This window comes from Centroberyx gerrardi, chromosome 12, assembly GCF_048128805.1.
Source record: "Centroberyx gerrardi isolate f3 chromosome 12, fCenGer3.hap1.cur.20231027, whole genome shotgun sequence".
In the NCBI taxonomy this organism is placed as follows: Eukaryota; Metazoa; Chordata; class Actinopteri; order Beryciformes; family Berycidae; genus Centroberyx; species Centroberyx gerrardi.
This window is the reverse complement of record NC_136008.1, coordinates 23,907,828-23,932,000: the sequence shown is the minus strand read 5'-3', so window position 1 is coordinate 23,932,000 and position 24,173 is coordinate 23,907,828. Positions and strand designations below refer to the sequence as shown.

The 24,173-nt window shown below is 43.2% G+C and overlaps 1 protein-coding gene across 2 annotated transcripts; it reads right to left on the bottom strand.

Moving 5' to 3' along the window:
- Window positions 1–362: 362 nt before the first annotated feature.
- enpp2 (ectonucleotide pyrophosphatase/phosphodiesterase 2) lies at window positions 363–23,646 on the bottom strand. Of its 2 annotated transcripts, none has more exons than XM_071911786.1 (25): window positions 23,629–23,646; window positions 22,207–22,312; window positions 18,737–18,892; window positions 18,028–18,153; window positions 17,160–17,220; window positions 16,606–16,703; window positions 16,365–16,444; window positions 15,930–16,049; window positions 14,963–15,018; window positions 12,126–12,191; window positions 11,030–11,113; window positions 10,523–10,656; window positions 10,156–10,281; window positions 9,685–9,716; window positions 9,283–9,410; window positions 7,166–7,241; window positions 6,834–6,921; window positions 6,385–6,554; window positions 3,828–4,005; window positions 2,845–2,984; window positions 2,261–2,396; window positions 1,887–1,964; window positions 1,335–1,467; window positions 851–1,004; window positions 363–533 (listed from the first exon to the last, which is right to left on the bottom strand). In XM_071911786.1, exons 1-25 carry the CDS (start codon window positions 23,644–23,646, stop codon window positions 363–365), a joined length of 2,715 nt encoding a protein of 904 aa, XP_071767887.1. The 2 variants fall into 2 exon arrangements, with proteins under 2 accessions (XP_071767887.1, XP_071767888.1); XM_071911787.1 differs by having other exon boundaries at window positions 3,828–3,873; window positions 10,523–10,631; window positions 11,041–11,113.
- Window positions 23,647–24,173: the final 527 nt, after the last annotated feature.

Sequence of the window (24,173 nt, the reverse complement as noted above, 5' to 3'; positions counted from 1 at the left end):
CTGAGGCAGGAACAAGGTAATGCAGGGGAAAAGTCTTCCTGTCCTGCTAAACAGTACAAACTGAACCGGACTGTACCACAGCTAGTTGCTCAGTGGTGTTACAGGTTGTCCCTTCATAGATGGATAAAACCAAACGCTTAGTGAGAGGGACACAAAATGGACGCTGCAAAGTGGCCGCAGATGGGAGCCATGGCATCCAGTGAAAGCTAAGGTCGGTGTAACAAGAATAATGGTGAGGGACAGTGGGTCAGAGATGACCGGATCTCTTCCTCCACCACGGCTGAAAAAGACCCGAAACATCACCGGTAACAGTTACTACACCGTCCGTCTGCTTTGAGCAGAAAGCGGTGCATTGTGGTCCGTCAGATCTCGCTCTCGTAGGTGTGCATGTAGGTCTTGAGGGAGAGGATCTCCGGGTAGCTGCGGGTGGTTCTGCGGTAGAAGTCCAGGCCCGACAGGATCTCCACGTCTCTGACCCGAGCCGTGTGCATCTTCATCAGGTCCTCCACCCAGCGGGACTCCTCCTCTGAACTCTGCAGGGGGCGGGGGGGGGGGGGGGGGGGTGGGGGGGGGGAGGGTTGCAGGAACAAAGTTATTAGTACGTGTTTTCCTTCTCTTTCCTCTCAGGAATCTGAAACCCTACATCACAGATAACCCTGAATATACTTTGGTTCAATTATATCAAAATTTTCATCCATTTTCCCCTGGGGCCTTTACACTGTCTTCCCTGTGTACATTTCATGCTTCAAAAAATATGACTTTTTCAAGTTCGTCCTATCAGATCTCAGGTATCAGCTGCAGATATCAAGCTTTGGAACCCAGGTTTGGATCTTGGAACCCGTACACTTACATTGCAGGTCTCATCGTTGTCGGGCCTGTGCGGCAGGACGAAGGCGGAGCTGCTGAGGGGGCCGCTGCAGGAGTCAGCAGCCTGCGTGAAGTCTAAGCAGCTGGTCAGCACCACAAAGTAGTGGGTGGGGATGGGTATTGTACCGCTAACATACCTATGATGAAGACAAAAAAACATAATACATAGGTGAGATATATATACCTATAACCAATGATGATAGGCGAGTATACTGTATATGCCCATAGATAGAGATTGGTGTACTCTGTATCCTAAACTATGTGAGAGAAACACACTCACTCACACAGAAAAACACATGATTGCCTATGACAATACAGGCATTCTGGCAAGGATCATGTGCTTATGCATTTATGTTCTTAGGCTGCAATTAAGTTATACTATATGGATGAAATTGAGGTCAAGGGGAATTGATAGATGAAGCTATTTGTGCCCAACGGAGTGCCCGGAGTGTGGTAAATGTCCTTACTGTTTCATCTTCTCAGCCGAGTCCCTGACGCCGTCGTAGTCGTAGTCAAATATGGGTCCGGTGACCACGTTCAAGCCGTTCCTCTCCGTGGCGTACTTCTTCACCAGCGCCCTCTGGAAGTAACCCCATATCCCTGAGGGGGAGACAAGAGCAGCGGTGTTGGATGAAGGGATGGGAGGTTACAGCAGAAGAAGAGACGTAGTGTGGTCACGACAGAGAAGAATCAATATTTTCAAGTCACACAGTGTCTTCTGAACTGCCGACCTACATGTAAAACTCCACTAAAGGTTCAATATGATTTTCTTTTTGCAGATACTATCCAATCCCATTTGACCTTGGTGTGAAAACTGTTTCATCTGTGTCCAGAAAGGTTGTACCTCCAAAAAGGCAACTTTTTAGGATTTCTTCATTGACTGCCATATATTTTTTTGACAGTTTTACAATATATCAACAGCACTGCAGCAAAACAAGTCAAAATTGTGTGATGCAAGGTTTCTGCAGGACTCCACTGACAAAGCCCTGGAAGAAAGCTATAATCACTGACTGACTTACTCTTGAAAGCGGGATACATGGGAACGGTGTTGGTGATGAGGACAGCATCATATTTTCCATCCATGGTTGAAGACAACTCTGTCAGCAAGGAAAACACAAACATTTTTAGAACGTAATGCACTCGCACAGCATCCACATACATGTACGCATACATGTGTACACACACACACACACAGGACAAGATACTCAAGATACTCAGTGCACCATCCAATAATTTCAGTAGTTTTTTTTTTGACTGCAAATAAGGAGCCTGCACTGCGGTCTGCACAGCACTCTGGACAACTTGACCTACTCCGACATCCAGGATAAACCACATTTATTGATCAGGAAGAGTTTGGTCAGGTTGCACTATGATGCTCTGATAGTGAACTTACGCGGCGGGTACAGGAAGGCATAGGCGATCTGTTTGTCCGCTCTGTAGTTGGTGCAGGACTGGCTGAAGGCTGGGGGGACCCGGACGTCAGGTCTCACACAGTTAGACAGGGCTTCTGGCAGGGGGGACACTTCTACCTGGGGGACCACACACACACACACACACAGAGAAAAGGACAGACAGAGACAAAGAGGGAGAGCGAATTAAGCACTGCCATGTACTTTTAAGTATTGATCATTTTCAATTGCTCAGCAGCTACTTTCCTTACCGGATCAATGTAATTCTGTACATCTGTACTTCTGCATATCTGTACAAAAGCTCCTTTGTCTCTGTGTTTCATGTAATTGTATGAATGCGATGTTATATGTGATTTATTGTACTTGAGACAAGACCAAAGACAATTTTCTGGCCATGGCCATAAAGTTGTATTGTAGGACCCTTTGAATCATGACAGAACCTAGGATCTACCTGATGGCTGACAGTGTGTGAAGCGCTATAGCTCCTAACTTCTAACTTTACTATCCCATTCAGAAGGTTATTCTCTGCGGGCGATCCTCAAACCAGGACACAGAACACAGGCTCTACCTGTTTGCCGACGCTGTACGAGGTCCAGATGGGCATAGAGAGAGCTTCGCTGTAGCCGCTGATGTAGTCGCTGTGGTGGAGGATGGAGTATTTGGTACGAAAGAGAACGGCGGGTCGGCCGTACGGCAGGTTCCTGCTGTCTGAGAGGGGAGGAGCACAGGAGGAGAGGAGAGGAGAGCCGAGTATGTAACAGGACACATTTCAACCCACTGCTCTTTTAAAATGCTTAACAATAAAAAACTCAAAAAAAAATCCATTAGAATTTACAATATAGTTTCACAAAACACAATGACTACACATTAATATCTTCAATTTTGAGTAGGCTGCCACAGGATGATTTACTATACAATAAGGCTTAATATGCTATGATGTGTAAGAGTGACCATCAATATCAGGGTATACACTGTCTATACATAGCTTAAATTTACTGTGTATTATAGTGGAAGGTTATAGCTATAATACCTCAGAGGGTGTTCAAGACCATGATTATGTATACAAAGCACAGGCCATTACTGAGCCGCCCATCATAATAAAGAACTCTTATCTGTGTATTATGGCTTTTATATTAATGGTTATCCACTCATGTGGACTGTCTGAAAAGTTTTCTTCCAAGTAAGTCATGTTTACAAGAGTAAAAATCGGGAGAAAGCAATAAAGACTGACAACTAGCTTGGGACCCAGCTTTGGCCAATCAGATTGCTTGGCTGAAACTACCCATTGTATATTAGACAAGATGTTGTATTATAATACAACTGTGTGTAGGCTAGTATGAGTGCATGGCTTTAACACTGGCTTCTGTCCAGTCACAAAGCTATTGGCATTTTTCATTTCAAAATAACATATTATTGCAGTCATTGAAGTTTGATTAAGAATTTCTCAAACCCTAAGGTCAAGCTTGCATTATATTGACCATCAATAGCTAGAATTTACTGTGTTATTTGATACATTTTAACATTGTCAACATCATGATGCGTTAGACTGACCATCAATAGCTTGCCTCAGTCGCTGGTTTAGCTCCTCCACTTTGTTCTGTAAGAGACAGAGCCACAGTGACTCCAGGTTATAGCCTCGTACAAGGGTCACTTTCAAACCTCTCTGGCCCCTACTTTTTACACGCAACTGCAAAAAGATTGGAGATTGAAACAATCTCTTGCCAGAGATCTACATGGGAATCACACACAATATAGATAAAGTGAAACACTCTGCAGGGCAGGGCTGGGTTTAATTCAGTTCCACTTCAAGCAATTCAGGAAGCAGATAGTCTCCAAAATTATACTGAAAAACTTTTGGCATGAGATGGTTGTCATATTGAACCTAAAAAATAATGGAGAATGAATGATCTTTCATTAGCAAATTAATTGCAGATTCTATTTAAGTTTTGAATTGATTGAACTGAAAGTGAATTGACTCTAGCTCTGCCACAGAAAGCAAAGAAATGCATCAAGATTATTTCAGCATTTAGGGAAACTGAATAGGAGGCAAGACAAAACAACAGTCAATTAATCATAGAGATACACATTTTTACAAGACAAACACACACACGCACACACACACACGCACACACACACACACACACACACACACACACACACACACACACACACACACACACACGCACACAAAAGCATTTGAATTAATCATGGATGACAGGCCCATGCAGATGATTCCATGTATTTTTACAGGTCTGCTATGTAAAAAAGATCAAACAAGTTTGATTGCACCGAAAAAGCAAAACATTAATGTTAAATTGGACAAAATGAGAATAAATTGTATTGAGTCCCATTGAGTTACTTGCTGTGGCATGTTTAGGAAGTCAGCTGGGCATAGTGCTAGAGTTAATGTCACTTGGCCCGTCTCACAGGGCAACACAACTCGCATTTTCAAACTCAGAGGAGCCAATATTGCCATCTGAATGATTGACTGTTTGGTTCTACAGATCGAGGCAAGACCAATCAATCCCAGTAAACGTGACAGCAAGAGCTTTCTTACTGAGCAGACCTTAGCAGATATAAATATCACAACAGTTTCAAGTGTCTCAGCTGCATGAGGAGCATTTGAATTAACTTCCTGGCCACTCAAAGTGTTTTTTTCACTTCAGTAGAACATTTCCATTTTTCAGGAGCTCAGGATCAGTCAGCCTCAGACTAAGACCCAAAGCAGCCAATATTGGTTGTTGACAATTCATGAAAAAGTGCAAATTTTCGACCAGTGTTAAATATCACTTTAAACAGCCAAAAAAAGTAAATAGGTCACTAAACAAAATGATCCTCATGCTTTCTCTTTGAAGATGTGAAGCTCAGTTAATCAGGGTTGAGTTTGTCAAAAGCAGCTCAATGCTAAGATCGATTCCATTCTGAGTGAATGGAGAGATGACCTTAGTGTCAAGGTGGGTTATCCTTTATAGCCCCCTCACATCCGTAACATGAAGTTATTATCCAGAAACAAAATACAACCTGTAGTAAAATATGAGTTGTCACACAGAAGTTACTGATACTGTGAGAAACAGGTAGACTGAGCATTGCTTTTTTTCTCTAGAGGTGGTTAAGTATTCTCAAGGTGAAACCACATCCAACAATCTGACAAGTCCATATGCAGCCAAGGGAAAGTGACTGATTGGACTATGGGCAGCAACAGAGCCAGTTGAGTCAGGCTTTGTTAAATTTTGAAAGGTGTAATTTCCCTACAGGCATCAACAAAGTATCACATTATTCTTATTGTCACTGTAATTACAGACAAGGGAGCTGTAATGTAAGGCACATCACACAGGCAACAGTTTGAGGACATGCTGACTGGAGGTTTCACCAATATTTATGATCAACAGTATTTTTACATGCTAATGTTGCTCCTTATAGCCCAACATCGGCTGGAAGGGTGAGCTAGTGGTTCGAGAAACAGGGTTCAAGACCAGGGTACAGCAAGCTGAAGTCTGCTTTAGCAAGACACTGAATCCCTACCAGCTCCAGGGGTGTTGCGCAACACCTGACCCTGACCTCTGACCTCCCTGTGTAGGGGCCAAACCAAAAGAGAATTTCCCTATAGAGCTCAATAAAGTTGTACATTATTATTATGTTATACACAACAACTTTGTGCCAGTGACCAAACCCCATTGCAGCAAAATTGCCTGCATGTTACCTCAAACAGTTGCCCATGTATACTCATTACATTAAAGGTATACATCAAAATTTTGGTAGATTGGCCCATTGGTCAACTTACTGGTCAAGTGATATGAACATAAGACACCGAAATCATCCATGTGTCCCCATTCGCTCTAGTGCTCCGTTTTCACTCAATTTAACCTTGAGTGAAAATAGATGACTAGCATTATTCAAACTAAGAAGGCTGACCTTTTAGTCATAAAAACAATGTTATGGTCTTTATATGGCCTTTTAGATTCATAAATTTGAAAAATCAAATATCATGATTTTGGTGTCTATGTTCTCATCACTTATGTAAATGAACCAACGGGCCAACCTCCCAAAGACTTTCTGTATTCCTTTCAGGCGTCTACAGGAAACTGGTCCCAGGTCTGCCGCCGCTGACCTTGTCGTCGCAGGTGCAGCCCAGGTCGTCTGTTCCCATGGGAACAAGGCCAGAGGGCGTCGGCCTGGAAACCTCCTCTGGCATGGCGGGTCTGTAGGAGGGGGTTCTCAGCAGGTGGTTCAGACTGCCGTGGGTTCCGTTGTTGGGGGCCGGTTTCAGACCCAGCAGATCTGCGATTGGGGGACATCAGTGTCATTCAAGAGGAATCCAAAGAAGGGGAAATGGTCACACAAACAAAATGTTACTTACCTTGTGCTTAGTTTACACACACATTCAAATGAAAAACTCCTTTTGGCTCACAGGACCTCTAATCCTTCATGTTGATTAGAATCAAACCCATACACTCACACACGCACACACACACACACACACACACACACACACACACAAACACACACACACACACGCACGCATCTGCCCCAAATATAAAAGGAAAAATGGCATCTTACCACACATAACATTGTAAAGCTCAATATTTTCAAAGGCTGGAACTTTAGTCTTGAATTTAAATGTAGGTCCATATCCCAAGAAAATAGTCTGAAAATGAAAGTGAATTGATTTGTCATAATAAGGTATCAAGGTATCATCTTAAATCCCATATATTCCAAACATCATGCCAGTGTATTTCCAAAAATGGTGTCCTACTTGAGAATTGAACTGGAATGGTGAAAAGAGATATTTTGAACTTTCACATAAGTCATTTGCCCAATTGTACCACTTGGTAAATGTCAGAAATGATAAAATATGAGAATCCCATTGCAGCGTATAGAGAGTAGCCTACCTGCATGCTGTTGATCTTATTGTCATATCCGTGGTCACCAGAGAAGCCGCAGTGCCTCCTCCCTTCAGGGACTTTCCTGTAATGGATAGCATAAGTGACAGATCAGCATTGGATTGATGCACAATGTGTTCAGCTCTGCATTAGATGCCCTTTGAAGTGTCATCAGGATTTCATGAGGATTTCACAGATTACCACTTTAACATCATAGGTGTCAAATACTATCTAACCCATTTAAGGGGGTTTAGAAAGGAAAGATCTGCTGTGTGTTTTTTCACCTAATCATATTTTGCTCTGAGCTGGTTCTCTATGACTAACAGGTTGGTGAACGATTCATATGCAAACAGTGATGAAGTGAACCCCCTCATTTCTTACTCCCCCCTGTTGGCAACATCAAAAAAAGCTTCCCAGATTCTGTCACTTGGTATCAGACTTCAGTGACGACAACTGGCCAGTAACATTTTGCACCCATTTTAAACTTTATAATGGAAAAGACTGACTATATCTGTGTGTCATAACCCCATGATAGCTTGCACTCCTCTTATGGGTCTTCTTCTGTTCATCATAATTCTGATTAAGTTCCATTTTTACCCCTCTATATGTAGATGTGTACTGTACGTTGTGTGTCTGGATCCCTGGAAGACTAGCTGTCATTGTAGCTTCAGTTAATGGAGATCCAAGTAAAATTAAACTAAATGAACTAAATTGAAGGGGTCCTACAACCTGATAAAACTAAACAGGTACACACAAGGTTTAAAGGGTTAAACTGTGGTATTTAATACAGTTAATCCCCGGTATTTTGGAGGAATTCGCCTCCGTCAGCCCCCAGCCCAGAACAACCACTCCTTCACACAACTCAAGCCACACTCCTCTAATTGAAAAACAGACACTTTTTATTAAGTGTCCATTAAAACACTACTTCCAGTGATGCATGTTAATGTGTGTGTGTGTGTGTGTGTGTGCGTGCCTAGGGGGTGAAGCCACAAGCATGTAGAAAATGTAAATCACGAGCTGACGGGGGAAACAGGACAAACTCAGTGTTTCATTTGGTGTGAATAGTTAGATGGTTTGGGATTTAAGTAGACATTGACTAATGTATATGTGCCTGTGTGTGTCTGTGAGAGTGCAAACGCTCCAGCACTCAGCGCACAGCTCCGGTGCCAACGATTAGCCCGTCTGTATCTCAGCTGCAGAGAAACCTCAAAGATCTCTTTCATTGAGCAGCCCTCTGTGTGTGTGCGTGTGTGTGTGTGTGTGTCTGTGTGTGTGTGTGACTGACTGTAGCTCTCCCACGGTTCACCAACCCAAACAACATGACAACTCCATGGAGGGAGGGAGACTGTTACTGACATGAACACACACACACACAAACACACACACGATGTGCCATGGTAGTTTGTTTTCACTTTCAGTCCTGATGACTTCATGGTTTACTTTGTCACTGAATCACTCTAGTCGGGCTTCTCACTGCTCAACATCAAACGCCTGTCAGAGTTAATTTTAGCATCTCATCAAAGCTTCAGCAGCCGGCACTTTTCAAAAAGATGTGGAATTTTAAACACACACACACACACACACATACACCTTATTACTTTTCAACACGACATGTGTTAACGATGTGTTAATAGCAACCCATGTTGACATAAAATGTGCTATAAAGTAAAGTACGATGTGCTGTCCAAAACTTCACTGATGGGTCCGTTGAAAATGGCACAGCTACACTGAATATACTAAATATTAGGATCATCTTCCTGATACTGAGTTGCAGCCCCATTTGCACAATCCACATCTCAATGGTCTCAAAGCTTAAAAATCCTTCTCTAACTCGTCTGCTTCTCTTTATCTACATCTCCTCCTTTGTGATTGGTATAGATTTAATAAGGGAAATCAATAAGGGATAATGGCTTTTACCTGGATTCACCTCATCAGTGTACTTCTGGAAAAGTGTTCCTAATATTTTGTATATTCAGGACCAAATTACACCCAAGCCAAAATAATTGGCTGTAATTTGATTGTTTCAAGTCTGTGCCAGATTGAGTGCCTATGGTGGCAACAGTAAAAGTGTCTATGCTCTCTGGGACGCAAAACAGGAGGAGGAGATAGATAGATGGCCACTGCACCTGGCAACGTGCCACTTCCTCTCCACCAGCAGGTGAATCTCCTCGATGCGTCGGTTGTTGGCGTAGTGCAGTCTCTTAGGCAGGTGCTGCTTCAAGTATGGCTTAAAGTGCTGGTCTGCTCTCTTACACTGGAAAAAAGAAAGAATCTTTGGCATTTTCATCTTAAAGGGTCAGTTGGAGAGGTGAGGAAGGGATATAGAGCCCACTTTGTTATCAGACTATTAAATGTTCCCCCTTATTAGTGAAAGATCTTAGGTAAAATGTAACAGAAAGTACCATTCCTCTATTATTACATTTCAGAATCTCACACTAGTCGTTTTAAAGTCTGCACAATTCATATTTTGCATGCAAACCTATTTTTTCAAATCAACAAGACATAGCATATGGCTGTTTAATACTTACTGTTAGATTTGCAACAACAGCCTTTGGGTCATCTGAAAAAAAGAACAATGTTCAAATCACAGAAAAAATTGTTACAAAGTTTTTTCCATCTCTTGGTGTATGACAAGCAAATTCAAAACAAACATATTACAGCTCCACATGGACAGATACATTTCAACAGTTCAATGCCAGCTGTCAAAATATTAACTTAAACATTGCAAAGTGTTATTATAAATGACTGAGAAGTAGGTTAGTAGGACACTTGACTCTAGTTATTGAACAAAATGCCTTTTTTAAAAGAATGACACAAGACAAGGTTAGGTTCTGCCATTGCTTCAGTCTGACCTTTTACAACAATGTTTCCAGTATGTAGACAATGTGGATGCCATCCGTCACACATCTATCCTTCATCTGTCCTTGCAGCCTACTTTTCCTAAATAATGTACAGTGCAGCTAAATTTTACAATATTGTTTTAGTGTTTTCTCTCTCACATTTAGGATTGTTGGGGTATCTGGAGCGTATTCTGCCTAGCGACCCAGGGATGAGGATGATGTCATCAATATTGGTCATGTAGTTGCTGAGGAACTCGGTCCGATCACAGTGGGCCTCTTCCATACCTGTGGACAGACGGGAGGATGAGTGTGTATGTGTGTGTGTGTGTGTGTGTGCGTATTGGAGAGGCAGTGGTAGCCTGGTTCAGAGAAGTGTTTGTGATTGGTTGGTGAAACCTATAGGGAAAGTGAATGAGGATTGCTCTCCACTCCCTCTACATCTACTGCCAAAGCGCTTTTGAGCAAAGCACTTCAGAGTGTGTGTGTGTGTGTGTATGTGTGTGTGTGTGTGTGTGTGTGTCGGTACCGTGGTCCCCCACCATGATGATGTTGACACAGCGGTGCAGTTTCATCTGCTTAAGGCCGTCCATCAGTTGGCCAATGATCCTGTCAATCACCCTCAGAGGGTTATTCAACTGGAAAACAGAAGGTGAGTCATAACTGAGTGTGTGTGTGTGTGTGTGTGTGTGTGTGTGTGTGTGTGTGTATGTGTATGTGAGAGAGAGACAATTAGGTTATTGTTGTTTTTGCTGTTATCTTTAAATATCCCAGACACCTTGTCTGTGTGTTTGTATATGATTTTGTCAAGCACATCTAGTAGGTTTTTCAACAGCAATACACACACATAGAGATTGCGTGAATGTTTGTGTGGCTAACCTTATCATGTGTGATACTGTATCTGTCTGGTTTGTGTACTGTGCCATGTGCTTACCAGGGACCAAGCATGTGGTTTCACACACACACACACACACACACGCACACACACACACACACACACATCCCTGTGTACACACACAAGCACAGATGCAGACACACGGTACTCACTTCTGTGCTCATGGGACCCAGTTTGTGTCCATATGTGTCTGGCTGCTCAGAGTGCATGGCGTAAACATAGGGCCTGAAACAAGACAGGAGTCACCTTGGAGATGTGTTTGTAGCAGTATTGGGGGTAGTGTTAGTAGTAGGCTAGCAGTAGTAGTAGTAGTAGTAGTAGTAGTAGCACACTGAACTAAAAACAGAACAGAACAGAACACAAACACACACAAACTCAAACACAAACAAACACACACACGCACGCACACACACACACATGGAGTCTGATCATATCATTAGAGAGGGAAGTTGTGTGTAATTACAAGTCAACCACAACCACATGTTGCACAGTTGCAATGGAGCTTGGCAGGGCATAACAAGGCGCTGTTGATCCAGCATTATCAAAAGGTAAACAGCAGCTTAGAGGCACGACTCGGGTTTGATTTTCAAACATGAAAAGTGAGTTAGCAACTGATCGAGTGTGTGATTGAGAGAGAGAGAGAGAGAGAGAGAGAGAGAGAGAGCAACTGACTGGCTATGATGTGTGGTTCTGTGCAGCTAAATCAGTGAAGCATGTCGTTAACGTAGCAGATATAAGGAGTATGATTAGCCTGGCGTACATAAAGTCTACTCATTCTATTGTATTTCACTTGGTGTAGAACTGGCCTGGGTTCAATTCACATTCAGTCCAAAATTCTAACTCTGAATAACTTTTGGCATGAGAAGGTTGTCATATCCAACCAAATAAGAAATAATTGAGAATGGGCTCACTGTTATTAGCAATGAATACCAATATCTATTTTCATTCTGAAATGATTGAATTCCAAGTGACCTGAACCAACGCCTGCTGACAGACAAACATTTATTTAATCATCCAGCTGTGTTTTCTGGAATGGAATCACATTATAGGAGAACTGAAAACAACCCAAGAGACATGGTGAAAATCTGCATGTTTTTTTTTTCCGTCATTTCTGTGTACCTGACTGACTGAGTGCTTCATTGTGATTAAAAAGTGATTAAGTGCTGACAAAGAAAAGAAATGCAGAGTGTAAGAGGGAGGAAGAAAGAGAAAGTGAGAAAGAAGAAGAAGAATTCACCTCTCTGCTTCGGGGAGGTGGAGCCACTGCAGCATGGTCAGTATGCGCCTCTCCAACGGGATGGCACTGGAACACACACACACACACACACACACGCTATGAATGGTAACGAATGGATGGATGTCACTTGAGACAGACACAATAAATGGATCTGAGAATGAAAACATGTATTCAAGCCAATGAAATACACATAAACAGAAGCAGTGGTTGAGTTATGGTGATAGACTCTTTTTGGATTTAAAGTCTAGTGCCATGCTGCCCTGTTGAAGCATTAAAAACCACCAAACTATTCCTTTCACCCTCAAAGAGACTCATAAAGTCGAGGGTTGTGGGATGTAACACATTTAAAGCTCTCTCCTTGTTTAAAGTGTCTGAGAGTCAAAGGCTGCCTGTGCAGCGACGAGGCCACCAACCAAGCTGCTGGCTGTCACACAGTCCACAGCTGTCAACCATCAAGCCCAGGACCGAGGCCCCGACCGGGGGCTTGACGTGTGCTCCAGCGGGGGGGCAGGACGGAGGAACAAGGGGGTTCGGTTACACCGCTTCAACACTTGACAGAAGGCCTCTTTCTCACACTCTCCACTCTCTCTGTCCCCTCTCTTTCGCTCCTTACCTTTGGTCTTTCTCTCCGCTCACAATTTCACCTCCATATTCCCTCCTCCCACTTTCTTTCTCATACTCTCTCCCTTCGTTTTCCAATTTCCCTCCTTCTGTCTCTCTCTCTCCCTCTCTCTTTTTCTCTCCTCCCTTGTTCTGTGGTTGTGGTTGGGGGGGGGGAGGTGGGGGGGGGGACCTCCCAGAAAGCTGAACCCAACACAGACCTTCAACCAGTCAGCCAGTTATTTAGCTACAATCCCTGGTCCCCATTACCATGCCAATCCCCACTGTGGTACTAGAACACTAAAACCATGCACTGCATTGTAGAAAAAGGCTTGCTCAGTGTAACACACACACACACACACACACACACACACACACACACACACACACAAATGTACGCATGCACTACCACACGGAGACAAATACATCACACACGTTCTCTTCGTCTCCCTCTCACATACACACTCCTGTCTCTTTCTCTTTATTCTCTCTCTCTTTCTCACACCTCGGTTGGTGCCAAGAGCAAGAAAAGCACTCCGAAGCCCACTTTGGCCCCCACGGCTCGACAGAGTGGCACGTCTGCGACCCCAGTTCACAGAGGAACCCCGCGTAGTGTAAACAGGGCCATTTACACAAATTGCTGTAAAAACAGCCCAACGCCATCCCTCTGCTGAGATCTGCCTCCCGCTCTATCAAAGCCTTCTCTGTGCTGATAAATGTGGGCTCCTTTGTGTTCTACAGGCTATAGGTTTGGTGCTATGGCGGCCCGCTCCGGCCTGGGAGTGTGGCAGAAACATGACCGGGCATGTTCTGCTGACTCGACAGAACTCTCACTACCAAATGACTTGGAGCCGCTGAATGATTTACAAGGACAATGGCACTGCAGTAGTCTTTAAGGGCGCGTTCACAACGTGTTTGGAGCTGTTATTCGAACTCTGGAGAGTTTGCTCTTTAGTTCAGCTTGTTTGGCAAAGTGAGAACAATGCCATTCGAACTCGGTTTGCACCAAATGACCGCACTGACACCGCCTGAACATGCAGGTCTCTTCCAAGCAAACTGCGGTGTGGTTAATTAGGAGAAAGAATGTAATCCAAACCAACTACAGGAAACAACCCCAAAACACAAGGTTTTATGGGTATAAGGAGAGGGAAGTTGACATCTGATAGCCAGCAGTTACTCATGCTTGGAAAGCCTAGAATAACAAAATGAATTGAGGGCAAACTGCCCTCTGGATTGATATACACTGACTCATATTCAGCTATTTATTAATGCGTTCCTAACAGCTATGAACACCAAAGAAGGCAGAGAATCGCACAGACAAGTCCATCATGCTTAGCTAAAGTTACAGGGACTGGAATCAGATCGTACAAAACTCTGTCCAATAAACAAGCTTCTTGTACATGGGCAGTGTGAGCTTAAACCCTGGGCAGCAGGGTGCTGTAGTGAGTTGGGGGATCACCCTACAACCGGAGGATGAGCCCACATGTCATAGCAAAGCATCCACCCAGCTGAAGTGTCGAATCCCTAATAGCTGTATTGGCACTGACCTGTAGCTGACCCTGACCTCTGACCTTTCTGTGGAGGGTGGCAAGCGAGGATCAATAAGGTCAGTAGAGGAGCTGTGAAAGTGTGAATTGCTATAGTTTCTTAGGATTGGATATGCTGGCTTTTCATTGTCAAAGTCATAGTTCAATGGAGGAAGCATGACACAGTCAGGGACAGGGGTTCCATTTGGAGTGGGACCATCCATAGTAAAAATGTATGCACCCGTGGTATTATAAGGTGTTTCAGATAAAAGTGGCACTACATGACATGTTAAGGTTTGTCAAAATTAGGCTTTGCAGGAGAATGTGGAAGGTGTGTATGTCTATAGTTTGGGGTGTAATGAAGATGCATTTTACTGTAGCAGAGTTGACATTGTCATACATTAAATGTTTAACAGATGCAGCCAAAGTCTTAAAAATGCATTGTAAAAAAAATAAAAAAAATAAAAGACACATAGAATAGAAAAATCAGCCAGTTTTTTTCAATTTGTCCAAAGGTGGACATCCAAAGCTTCTGCACACCACTAACACTAACACTAACTGCACAGAAAGAGCAAAGCTAATAATAATTTGCTACAAAAGGCCTTGACATTCCTGATACTTAGGGTCGTTTGGCAGACACTATTTCCTGACCCAGAAGAGTTTGTGTGTGTGTGGGTGTGTGTGTGCAGAAAATTTGAGAAACAGACTTACACAGGCCAGAAGAATGTGGCAGCCTTCACTCCCTGTTTCACTGCAGTGATCCAGATCTAAGAGAGAAAGAGGACAACATGGTACAGTCACATTATTTTATCAGTCAAACATAGTTCAGTGGAATACTATTACAATTTTGCCCAGGACAGAAACAATGAAAGGACCATGACCTTGAGGTCAAGCATTTCACCACCTGCATGCCAAGAAGGTTATCTCACTTTGTGAGTGTGTAAGTGGAACAATTGTTGTTATAAAATGATGCAAAAGATGCTAGTTTTGTCCATCCATGTAGAAAGATTTTTGCCACTGACATTTGTAAGGACTCATTAGTTACCAATGCATCCTGATAGAATATTCCATAAGCTAATTTTGGCAAACAACAAATACGATTCTAGCAAGCACAGTTTTGGCTGAGATTGATTTTTAACAAAATGTAGTTCCAGCCATAAACACTGAATCAGTGGAGGCTTACAATAGTCCCAGGTTGCTTAATGTCAAAGCTTTGGTTTTGACCAAGTTTGAGCCCAAAACAACTTTAATTTATCACAGATTAACATCTGACTTTATTCAATGCATAACAAAGCCTATTAGACTTAGTTTCTTGAATCTGTGCCCTGCAAATCCAACCCTGCTATAGTTGGCAGCAAGAAAAGTGAACAATCATTTTACTGCACAAGTCTCTCACTCACTCTCACTGCTTTTGTTGGCCTCCTATCTCTGATCTGACCTGAATTCTTAAATATGAAATATTCATGGTTAAAGCCATCTACTAAAGTCATGCATAATCAAAACAAAGAGGCAAAAAAAGTCCTTGCCAGCTCACTAATCACACAATCACACTTCTGATGGAATACAGATGGAGAGAAGGAGAGCAAGACTGAGTATGACAACAGAGAAAAGAGGGAAAATGAGGTGAGAGAAGAGAAGAAGAGAAGAGAAGAGAAGAGAAGAGAGAGACAGTACTTACAGGCTGTCCTCCCCACCAGCGGTGGTTGAGTTTCTCTCTGCCTCTCAGGGTGAAGGTGGCATCAAACACCGGGTCATGCATGGAGTTGCCAACGATGCCATGAGACTCTGGATAGAGACCCTGAGAACCATTCAAAGTGAGATTAACAGGGCAGCTTTGGTTAGTCCAACAATATTTGTCATGCAATACTTGATTGTTACTGTTTTTTTTCACTGTATTGCCTGTAAAGATGATAAAGACTAAGTGTGTACATTGCATGTATACTGTTATCACCCAGCATTACTGCTTAAATATGGAAACACTTGAGGAAGAATATTTTTCATCATGGTGAACCACTGACAGCAATTCAATAACACTGCAACATACTGTATGACCCTCTGTACTATTGATAGAAATGAATGCTCCTGTCCCAAACAGGCAGATAATGTCCCGTACCGTCGCCAGTGAGTAGAGGTTGGGGAAGGTCTTGGAGGGGTAAACGGGCCTCATGTACGGAGCATGGGTACCACATGTTCCTATAGGGGGAAGACAGACCAAAACAAACATGAACATCACCGTAACCCCTCTTCACCCTCGCTAGGAAAAGGACACAGCATCACATTTTCAGGGCTCGTTACAGCTAAGTCCAAACCCTCCTTCCTTATTCATTTCGATTCAATCCCCATCCAGGCCTTACTGAGTTTCTCGATGTTGGGTATGACAGTGGTGCCTCTCTTCACGTAGGAAGCTCTGAATCCATCCACTGACAGCATGATGAGCGGCGGGCGCACAAACCTGCAGTCAAACACAACACAGGGAAGAGAACAAAGTAAGCTAGGAGACAGGGAAACAAAGAGTAAAACAGAGAGAAACATCTTTTAGCAGACATACTATCAGGACAACAAACTTAGTTGACATGAATAAATCAGTTTATATTATAATTCATATATGATACAATACATACTTTGTGCACAAACCTGCTCAAACACATCTCACTGCACTCAGTGGACAGTTGGTGTAGTTCAACAAGAGAAATGAAAGCAGGTAAAAACTTGTTTTCTCACACATTTTCCCTAATATCTATGGCACAACAGAGGGATGCAATTTTTTATATATATATATGATGACATGGGGGATGCCATTGCTTCTGCTTGCAGTTCACTCATGTTCAGAGTTGATCAACAGAGGAAAATTAACTTTGTTTGCACCATTATTAGTTTCTTCTCCATTATTTCTGTTTAGTCAACGTACCCAGCAGGACAGTCAGGGGTCTTGATATCCTCACACTCGTCCTGCAGCCATGAAGTGTCTCCTGAAAGAACAAGATAATAGTAGAGAGAGAGAAAATTAGATGATGTATCAACAACGCCAACTGGTGAAGGGGTTGGTTTGGAACAAGCATTAAAACTGTTGAATTCTATACAGGATTATAAGTGCACAGCTGCTGATTTGGTCAAATCTAAGAAGATAAAGGAGAAAAGTCCTTTCCTCCAGTCCTTTTTTCATTCATATTCTCCCTAAAACCTGTAGTTATCAAGATCAAGGGGGATGCATTGAATAATGTGTGTGGCCGCTGCCCCAAACTTTCCTATTTTTTTTTTCTTAAAACCTGAGCTTATTTATAGCAATTCAATTTGTGCAGGCAAATAACGAAGTGGGGTAGTTTATTTAGCAGAAAAATGGAAAGGCTCCAGAATAAATGCGGGAGACACACTGCTGTAGTTGGTAGTGAAAAAATGAATAACAGGCTACTTCCCTTCCCTTGTTTTCATACCTTTTCTCTGGGCCCACATTTGATTTTTCATTGTGTCCGACAACCATTTTTTTGGGCTATTGAAGGGTTTTGTAACAAAATTTAACTTATTTGAAAGATACAAACCTACCAGTCTGCAAGCCTATGTTATATCTCTGAGACTTCAAGATGTGTGGCATAGCCAGCAGCTTCAGACAAAATCATCATTTTCCATCAGCTGTTTTTCTGAATAATTTAAGGACCCATTTTAACCCTCACATAAATCGCTTCTCAGTCCCAATCCACTGTCTGGAAAAACTCCAATCTAGATTGTAAGTCTTTACATGTATTATAATGATTCTTACAGGACATACAAAAGTCACAAACCTTTACACAGAGTCTTATAGTTGGTACAACAGTCTCCTTTGGCCAGACAGTCATCAGAGCAGTGGCAGGCATGCTGGTCGTTTCGACTCTCCCCGCAGCGATCCTTACTGCACTCATACCCTCCCTCTGGATATGGAAAGAGACATGATAGGATGAGATATCAATATAACAGTAATTTGGCTGCGTATCTGCTCCTGTGCAGCCATGGCACTAACACTGCCAAGGTCAGGGGCTCCATTCCCACTGGGGCCACCCATGCTAGAGATGTATGCACTCATTGTTTTGAACGCTTGACCAAATTCTCAAGACACCGGTGAGTTCACCTCACCGCACCAGACGAGATCTCCTGTTGCAGCTAAAAGTGAGATTTGCACTCCTACACGCTGTCAGGGTGAAAGACCACAGCGCTGGCCTAAACAAAACTACAGCAACGTTTTCAGACAGTGGGAGGATTACACTGGCAAGGCGGTAGTAAGCCAAAGACCACCTAGCTGAAGGAGGGAACATATAAATCAGACCACCAACACTGGAAGTAGCAGGGGGGATTTCAGAGAGAAGCAAGGAGAGAGAGAGGGGAGGAAGGAAGACATTTTTAAAGGGAAGGGAACAAAGGAGAAATAAGGGAGGAGAGGAGAGGAGAGGAGAGGAGAGGAGAGGAGAGGAGAGAGAAAAACAAAATAGAGGAGAAGCAGAGAGGGCGATGCAGTACCTGTGCGGAGGCAGAGCGGGTCGAAGTCGGAGCAGCAGCTGTTGTAGGTCTTACACAGGTTATCACAGCGGCAGTTCGGCGGCTCGGCCTCCACCAACTCAAAACACCTGTTCCTGCAGGAGCCAGAGGTCGCCACGTAGAGAGGCGCAGAGCGAGCTGGGCACCAAAGAGACAGCGAATACAGAATTAGAAAATGCATCCATTATACATTTTTTTTAAAAGTTTGAATAGATTGTTTATATCTCATATCTATATATCTTAACTAGCTTTGAGAAGCGTCCATACTCAACACCAGATATTCATTTGGGCAAGAATCTACGGGGTCTCAATCAGGGACACTTCTCTGTTGCAGTGCCACTTTGTGATTCCGGCTGATAAGACGGGTGTACTGTTAACATAAATGATCTTGCCTAGTGCAGCTTTATAATAAAGTGCTGAATGCAAAGGTAGAACAGACCGGGGACAGAGCTTACAGGCATGAAACAGCTACTTGTGAAAAAAAACATTCCCAGTCCATTCTGCAAGCTGGCAGCAATCCTGTTTACAAGTAGGGATTTGAACTTCCCAAAATCATTTTGCGATTTTATTGGAGCGTGTAAAAAACAGACGGCGGTGATGAAGGCTTCCCCGCAGTGCAGACTGGTAATGTGTATACCATGGTAATGTGTATACCACGTGTTGGCAGCTGTGCAGGTTTGACCCCCAGCGTTAACTAGATAGCCACATCTCTATCTAAATCTTAAATCTCTTTTCACCTATACTGACCTTTAGTCACAAATGAGTTACAAACAACGAAAAGGCCTGAGCTTTGCCGAATGCCTTCTTAAGAAAATATTAAAAAAAGAATATAATAACTTGCAAATGTGCAGATGTGCATTCACATACCTTGTCTCCGAAAATGTGGTTGGCTAGCTAAAAATAAAAACATTTTGGCGCAAGGCTTCATCAGGTCATATGATATTAATTTGGAATACACTTCGGTAGTGCCACCTCGCTGTCAAAATAAAGACAACAGTCTAGTGTTTTGATTGCACTGATTGCCGTAATGTTCAAGAGAGGATATGAACTTTATTTAATTTATAACAAGATATCATACATATCTCCATATGTTCTATTCCCTCATGAGAAACACTGAAAAACCTCATCCCAGGACCCAAACTGAGCTAATTCTGTCTCACTAGTGCTCTCACATACTAGTGATCTTGACCAGTGAGGACCCAAAAGACACAGGCTTGTGACCCATTTTAGATCCCGACCTGCAGTTTGAGAACCCCAGGCCTAAATGAAGATATCCTGGAGATCTGAGAGACAGCCAGAGAGGACTGTTACATTCCTAACAAGATGTTCCTTGTCCACTAGCTCATGAAAAAAAAACACAACCGTGCCAGCAGAGAAAACCAAGGGCATGCCAACAGGAGTTTTTGCATGTGTGTTTCTGTGTGCTGTGTGTGTGAATGTGTGTGTGTGTGTGTGTGTAAGTACACGTGCATCTGCACGGCATGTGGAGGAATTTAGGTGTTCCAAATTATTCATGGTGTCCCGCCAGTTGGCACAGTAGTGTACTATCTGTGTGCAGGGGCACGGTAAACATCAATACCCTATTTGGTGTGAGACTCACTCCTGCTCCGTCCCAGCGGGTGGAAAAGGTGAGACAGTCGGGGTGTGAGGTGTCCCGGTGGTTCAGCCCACTAGCCCGCATACAACCGTACTCTCAGCTCCGCGGGTTCAAATCCCAGCTCTATGAATACAGTTCTCTCTCTCTGACCACTTTCCAGTATCTGCCATAAAAACCAATCCGAAATCCGAAACAAAAGGTGGAACAAGCCGTGACGTCACACAAATCCAAACTCTGGATTCTGGACTCTATGCCAATGGAGGTTTTTGAAAACTCCCCTTTTGCAAAGATGTGGCAGAAACGGCACAAAAGACTGCAGCTGTCATTCACGCCGCTACAACAATCTTTGGCACACTTTAAATCTCCCTGGGAAGCAATAGTCTCGTTTTTTTTGTGCCGGCAGGGTTAGAAAATCTGGGGCAGAAAATGGGCTCCAATGCTTTCTTAATATTGACTCAAGGTAGAGCTGCGCAAACACACTCTCTATCCCCAAAAAACACACAGGGGCTGCCCAATCACGAGCACGCAGGGTCACAGTGATCCGTTGTCCCCCCTCTCCCTCCACCCCACCCCACACTCTCTGCTTGCTCATTTCGTATGCGCTGGCAGACACTTCAGATAGAAAGTAATCCTGCAAACAAACTATACGTTAGTTTCGAGAAATTCCTACAGAGCTACAGTTGCCGGTGTGGAAAGTTAGTTCTCACCTAATTGCATGTAGCTCATGTTTAGAGGAGCAATCTCTCAGACAGCCATGGGTGCACGGGTGTCACTCCAGCTGATGTCAGGGTGATTGATTGCCCTCGAAGCTCACACTGGTTTCAAGACTTAGTCCGTTCAAAAAAAAAAAAAAAAATCAAAAGTTGTTTTTTACGTCTGGCTTGAACAGGGAGCGTATAGCTTTAGGCATGTCCTGCGCACACCTGGCCAAGATACATTAACGCGTGTCCAAAATACACTGCGCATTGCCTGCGCTGGGCCATTCTGGCCACTAAATAAAAGTAAACGTGTGTGTTTTTTGTTCTGTTTTGCTTTGCCGAACCCATGTGTAATGTTAATGTACGTCGAACAAAGTTCTGAAAATCTATCACATAAATTTGATGAATGCACATAAGAAAAAGCACGCGTGTGTGGCTCTCATATTACATATAATTCATATTACTGCAGGCAGCCGCACAATACTGTAGTGTGATGTAATGATCATTCATCTCCACTGTTATACATGGGGTTGGAATGTAATGGAATAGCGGCATGGCATGCTGGGTGCTGTTACCGTTACACACATCCAAAAGTCTAATTTACTCTGCAAAACAGCATGGATTACATTTCAGAAGGATAAATATTCAATAAACTATCATGCATATGTAATGTAATGTGATACTTTATCGATCCCTGTAGGGAAATACTCTTTTTGCTGATACCACACAAGGCAAAAGTAAAAGACTAATTCCCTGGCATTATTCTAACAACTGATTCATTTGACAATGCTGAAAATTCAACTCCTCTACTTGCATTTTTAATTTGATACTTTATTGACTCTTGTAGGAAAATTCTCTTTCCTCTTGCCTCCCTCCACAGAGAGGTCAGAGGTCAAGGTCTGATACAGAACAGATCTGGAGCTGTAGGGATTCAGTGTCTTGCTCAAGGACACTTCAGCAGGGCGGATGCTTGCCAACACAGGGCTTGAGTCCGGCTCATTCAGTTGAAAGACCGTCTCTCTAACCACTAATTTGCGGTTCACATTGCCACCAGTAAGATGATGTTTCTAGGTCTATGACTAAAAACGGAAATTAACTCTTGATTGTCCTTTTCTCCAGCAACAACAAATAGGCCTGAGGTCCCACAGCGTACTCACACTCTGTCCTGGCTGACGCCCCCTCTTCTCCTGAGCGTTTGGGTCGGTCGTAGACGTATCCCAAACACACGTCAGCGCCACACAGGACGGACAGGATCCACACGAGCTGAAACAACATAGCGGACATTAAAAGGGTTAATCAGTAATACACTGTAACTGTTGCACAGGCCAATCAAAGGTCATGGGGTGTATTTGTAATTCACTGTTAGTGAGTCAACTTTCTGGGCAGCAGAATCATTCAGCAGCCTGACAGACACAAAAAACCAATGAGATTCACAGCAATATCACAACTCTTAAAATAATCTATTCCTCATGATTCAGGCTGTTTCTAAACTTTTTCCAGCACACAGTCCAAATTAGATATTTTGCCTTGTCCTTGCAGCCAGGCTCATGAAAACATATTGTTACTCTGTTTTACTGTGAGGAAATACAGTAAGTAGACCTGTCACCTCTTTTTGGTTCTGAGCTACAAAGAAACCAGATTTTAAGGATTAGAAAGCATTTCTTTTACAGTGAAAGAGGCAAATCACAACATGCTCTTGTTCAAACAACTCAACAGACTGGCATCCTTGTCACATCTGCATTAATAAGTCCTCATTCTGATCAAACTCCTTCCAGTAGTCTTCCTGACTACTGGAATTAAATATTAGAAATCCCTATTTTGCCCAATTTTAAAAACAATTTTTTTTTGGCTTGACACTGGTGACATTAGGTGTCATTTCATCGCTCCACACCTGTACCGCTGCTGAAAGGCTTCTTAGCTCTGCAAAATCATAACTACTATAAGACTCGTTAAAATGCATGAAATGCCTCTTATTTTCATCTTGAAGTTAAAAAACATTATTGGCTCAGTGGAGCCAAAGGATTGTGGCGCACTGCCACCAAAAGCAATTTCCAAATTACGTGATTGGTCCAAATGAATTGCTAAATGAGAATGAAATTCTGAGAAACTTCAAGTTTGTGAAACACGACTCGCCTCATTACAAGCGGAGAAGGGATACTTTGCAATGATGTGTGAACAAAGCACTCAGTTCTTTGAGATCTTTATTTAAAATAGGCCTAACAAAGGTCATGTTGGTTGCATGTTCCCCGTGACCGGTCAGGACGGCTGCGGTGAGGAGTTGAAAGTGAATGGGACCACCCGCAGCCGCATAACAATCGCCTTTGATACTTTGATACTCGTTCGCCACTTGTAAACGATCGACGAATCTACAATTGTTCTGCAAATGATGACCAGCAGGAGGATGAGGGAGAATTAAAACAGAGCTAAGAACATCCTGGTAAACTCCCTTCCTGGGGGAGACCGCAACGAATAATGCATGATACAGTAATCAACAGAGAAGCGCGTAATTGCGCACGGATTTACGCACGGCGACGAACCAACTCGTAGCTCAAACCTCTACACATGGGCTCTTACCGTACCAGTTCGTGCAGCAACATGTTCCTCTGTCAGGGTGAGTGTAGTCCTGTGCTGTAGGTCGGAGAATGAGTGATGCTGACTCCCAAACGCAAGGACCACCAGAGAGGAGGACCGTTGGAGAAAGCAGGGGAGAGGAGGAGGAGGAGGAGGGAGGAGGCTGAAAGGAGCGCACGGGATTCTTATTGGTTTTGGGGGCGAGAGGAGGGCTTTTATCTGGCGGCGATTTGGATGATGAGGCAGGGAGAAGGAAAAGAGAAACACAGGAGGGGGTAAAGTCCTGCAATAAAATGCCATATGCAGTAAGTAAGTGGGAACATAACTTCACAATGGCTGTACAGATCAACTCCAGTTGCACATTAATAGTTTTTTTTAAACACATGGACAGTTATCCTCACACCAATCTGGCATCAATTGCAGCCAATGATTACAGCACCACCTGCATGGAAACCAGAGAGAGAGAGAGAGAGAGAGAGAGAAATTGGGGTCAAACAGTCTACTGGAAGTTACTACAGACTTAGCTGTGGGGGTAGAGTTTTGTGTGTGTGTG

Bases quoted from the DNA above. Each gene is read 5' to 3' on its own strand.
- enpp2 (XM_071911786.1), bottom strand. The intron at 18,154-18,736 runs GTACTGCATCGC...TTCCATATCCAG, and splicing joins CCCGCTCTGCCTCCGCACAG to AGGGAGGGTATGAGTGCAGT. The intron at 534-850 runs GTAAGTGTACGG...CGCCCCCTGCAG, and splicing joins ACAACGATGAGACCTGCAAT to AGTTCAGAGGAGGAGTCCCG.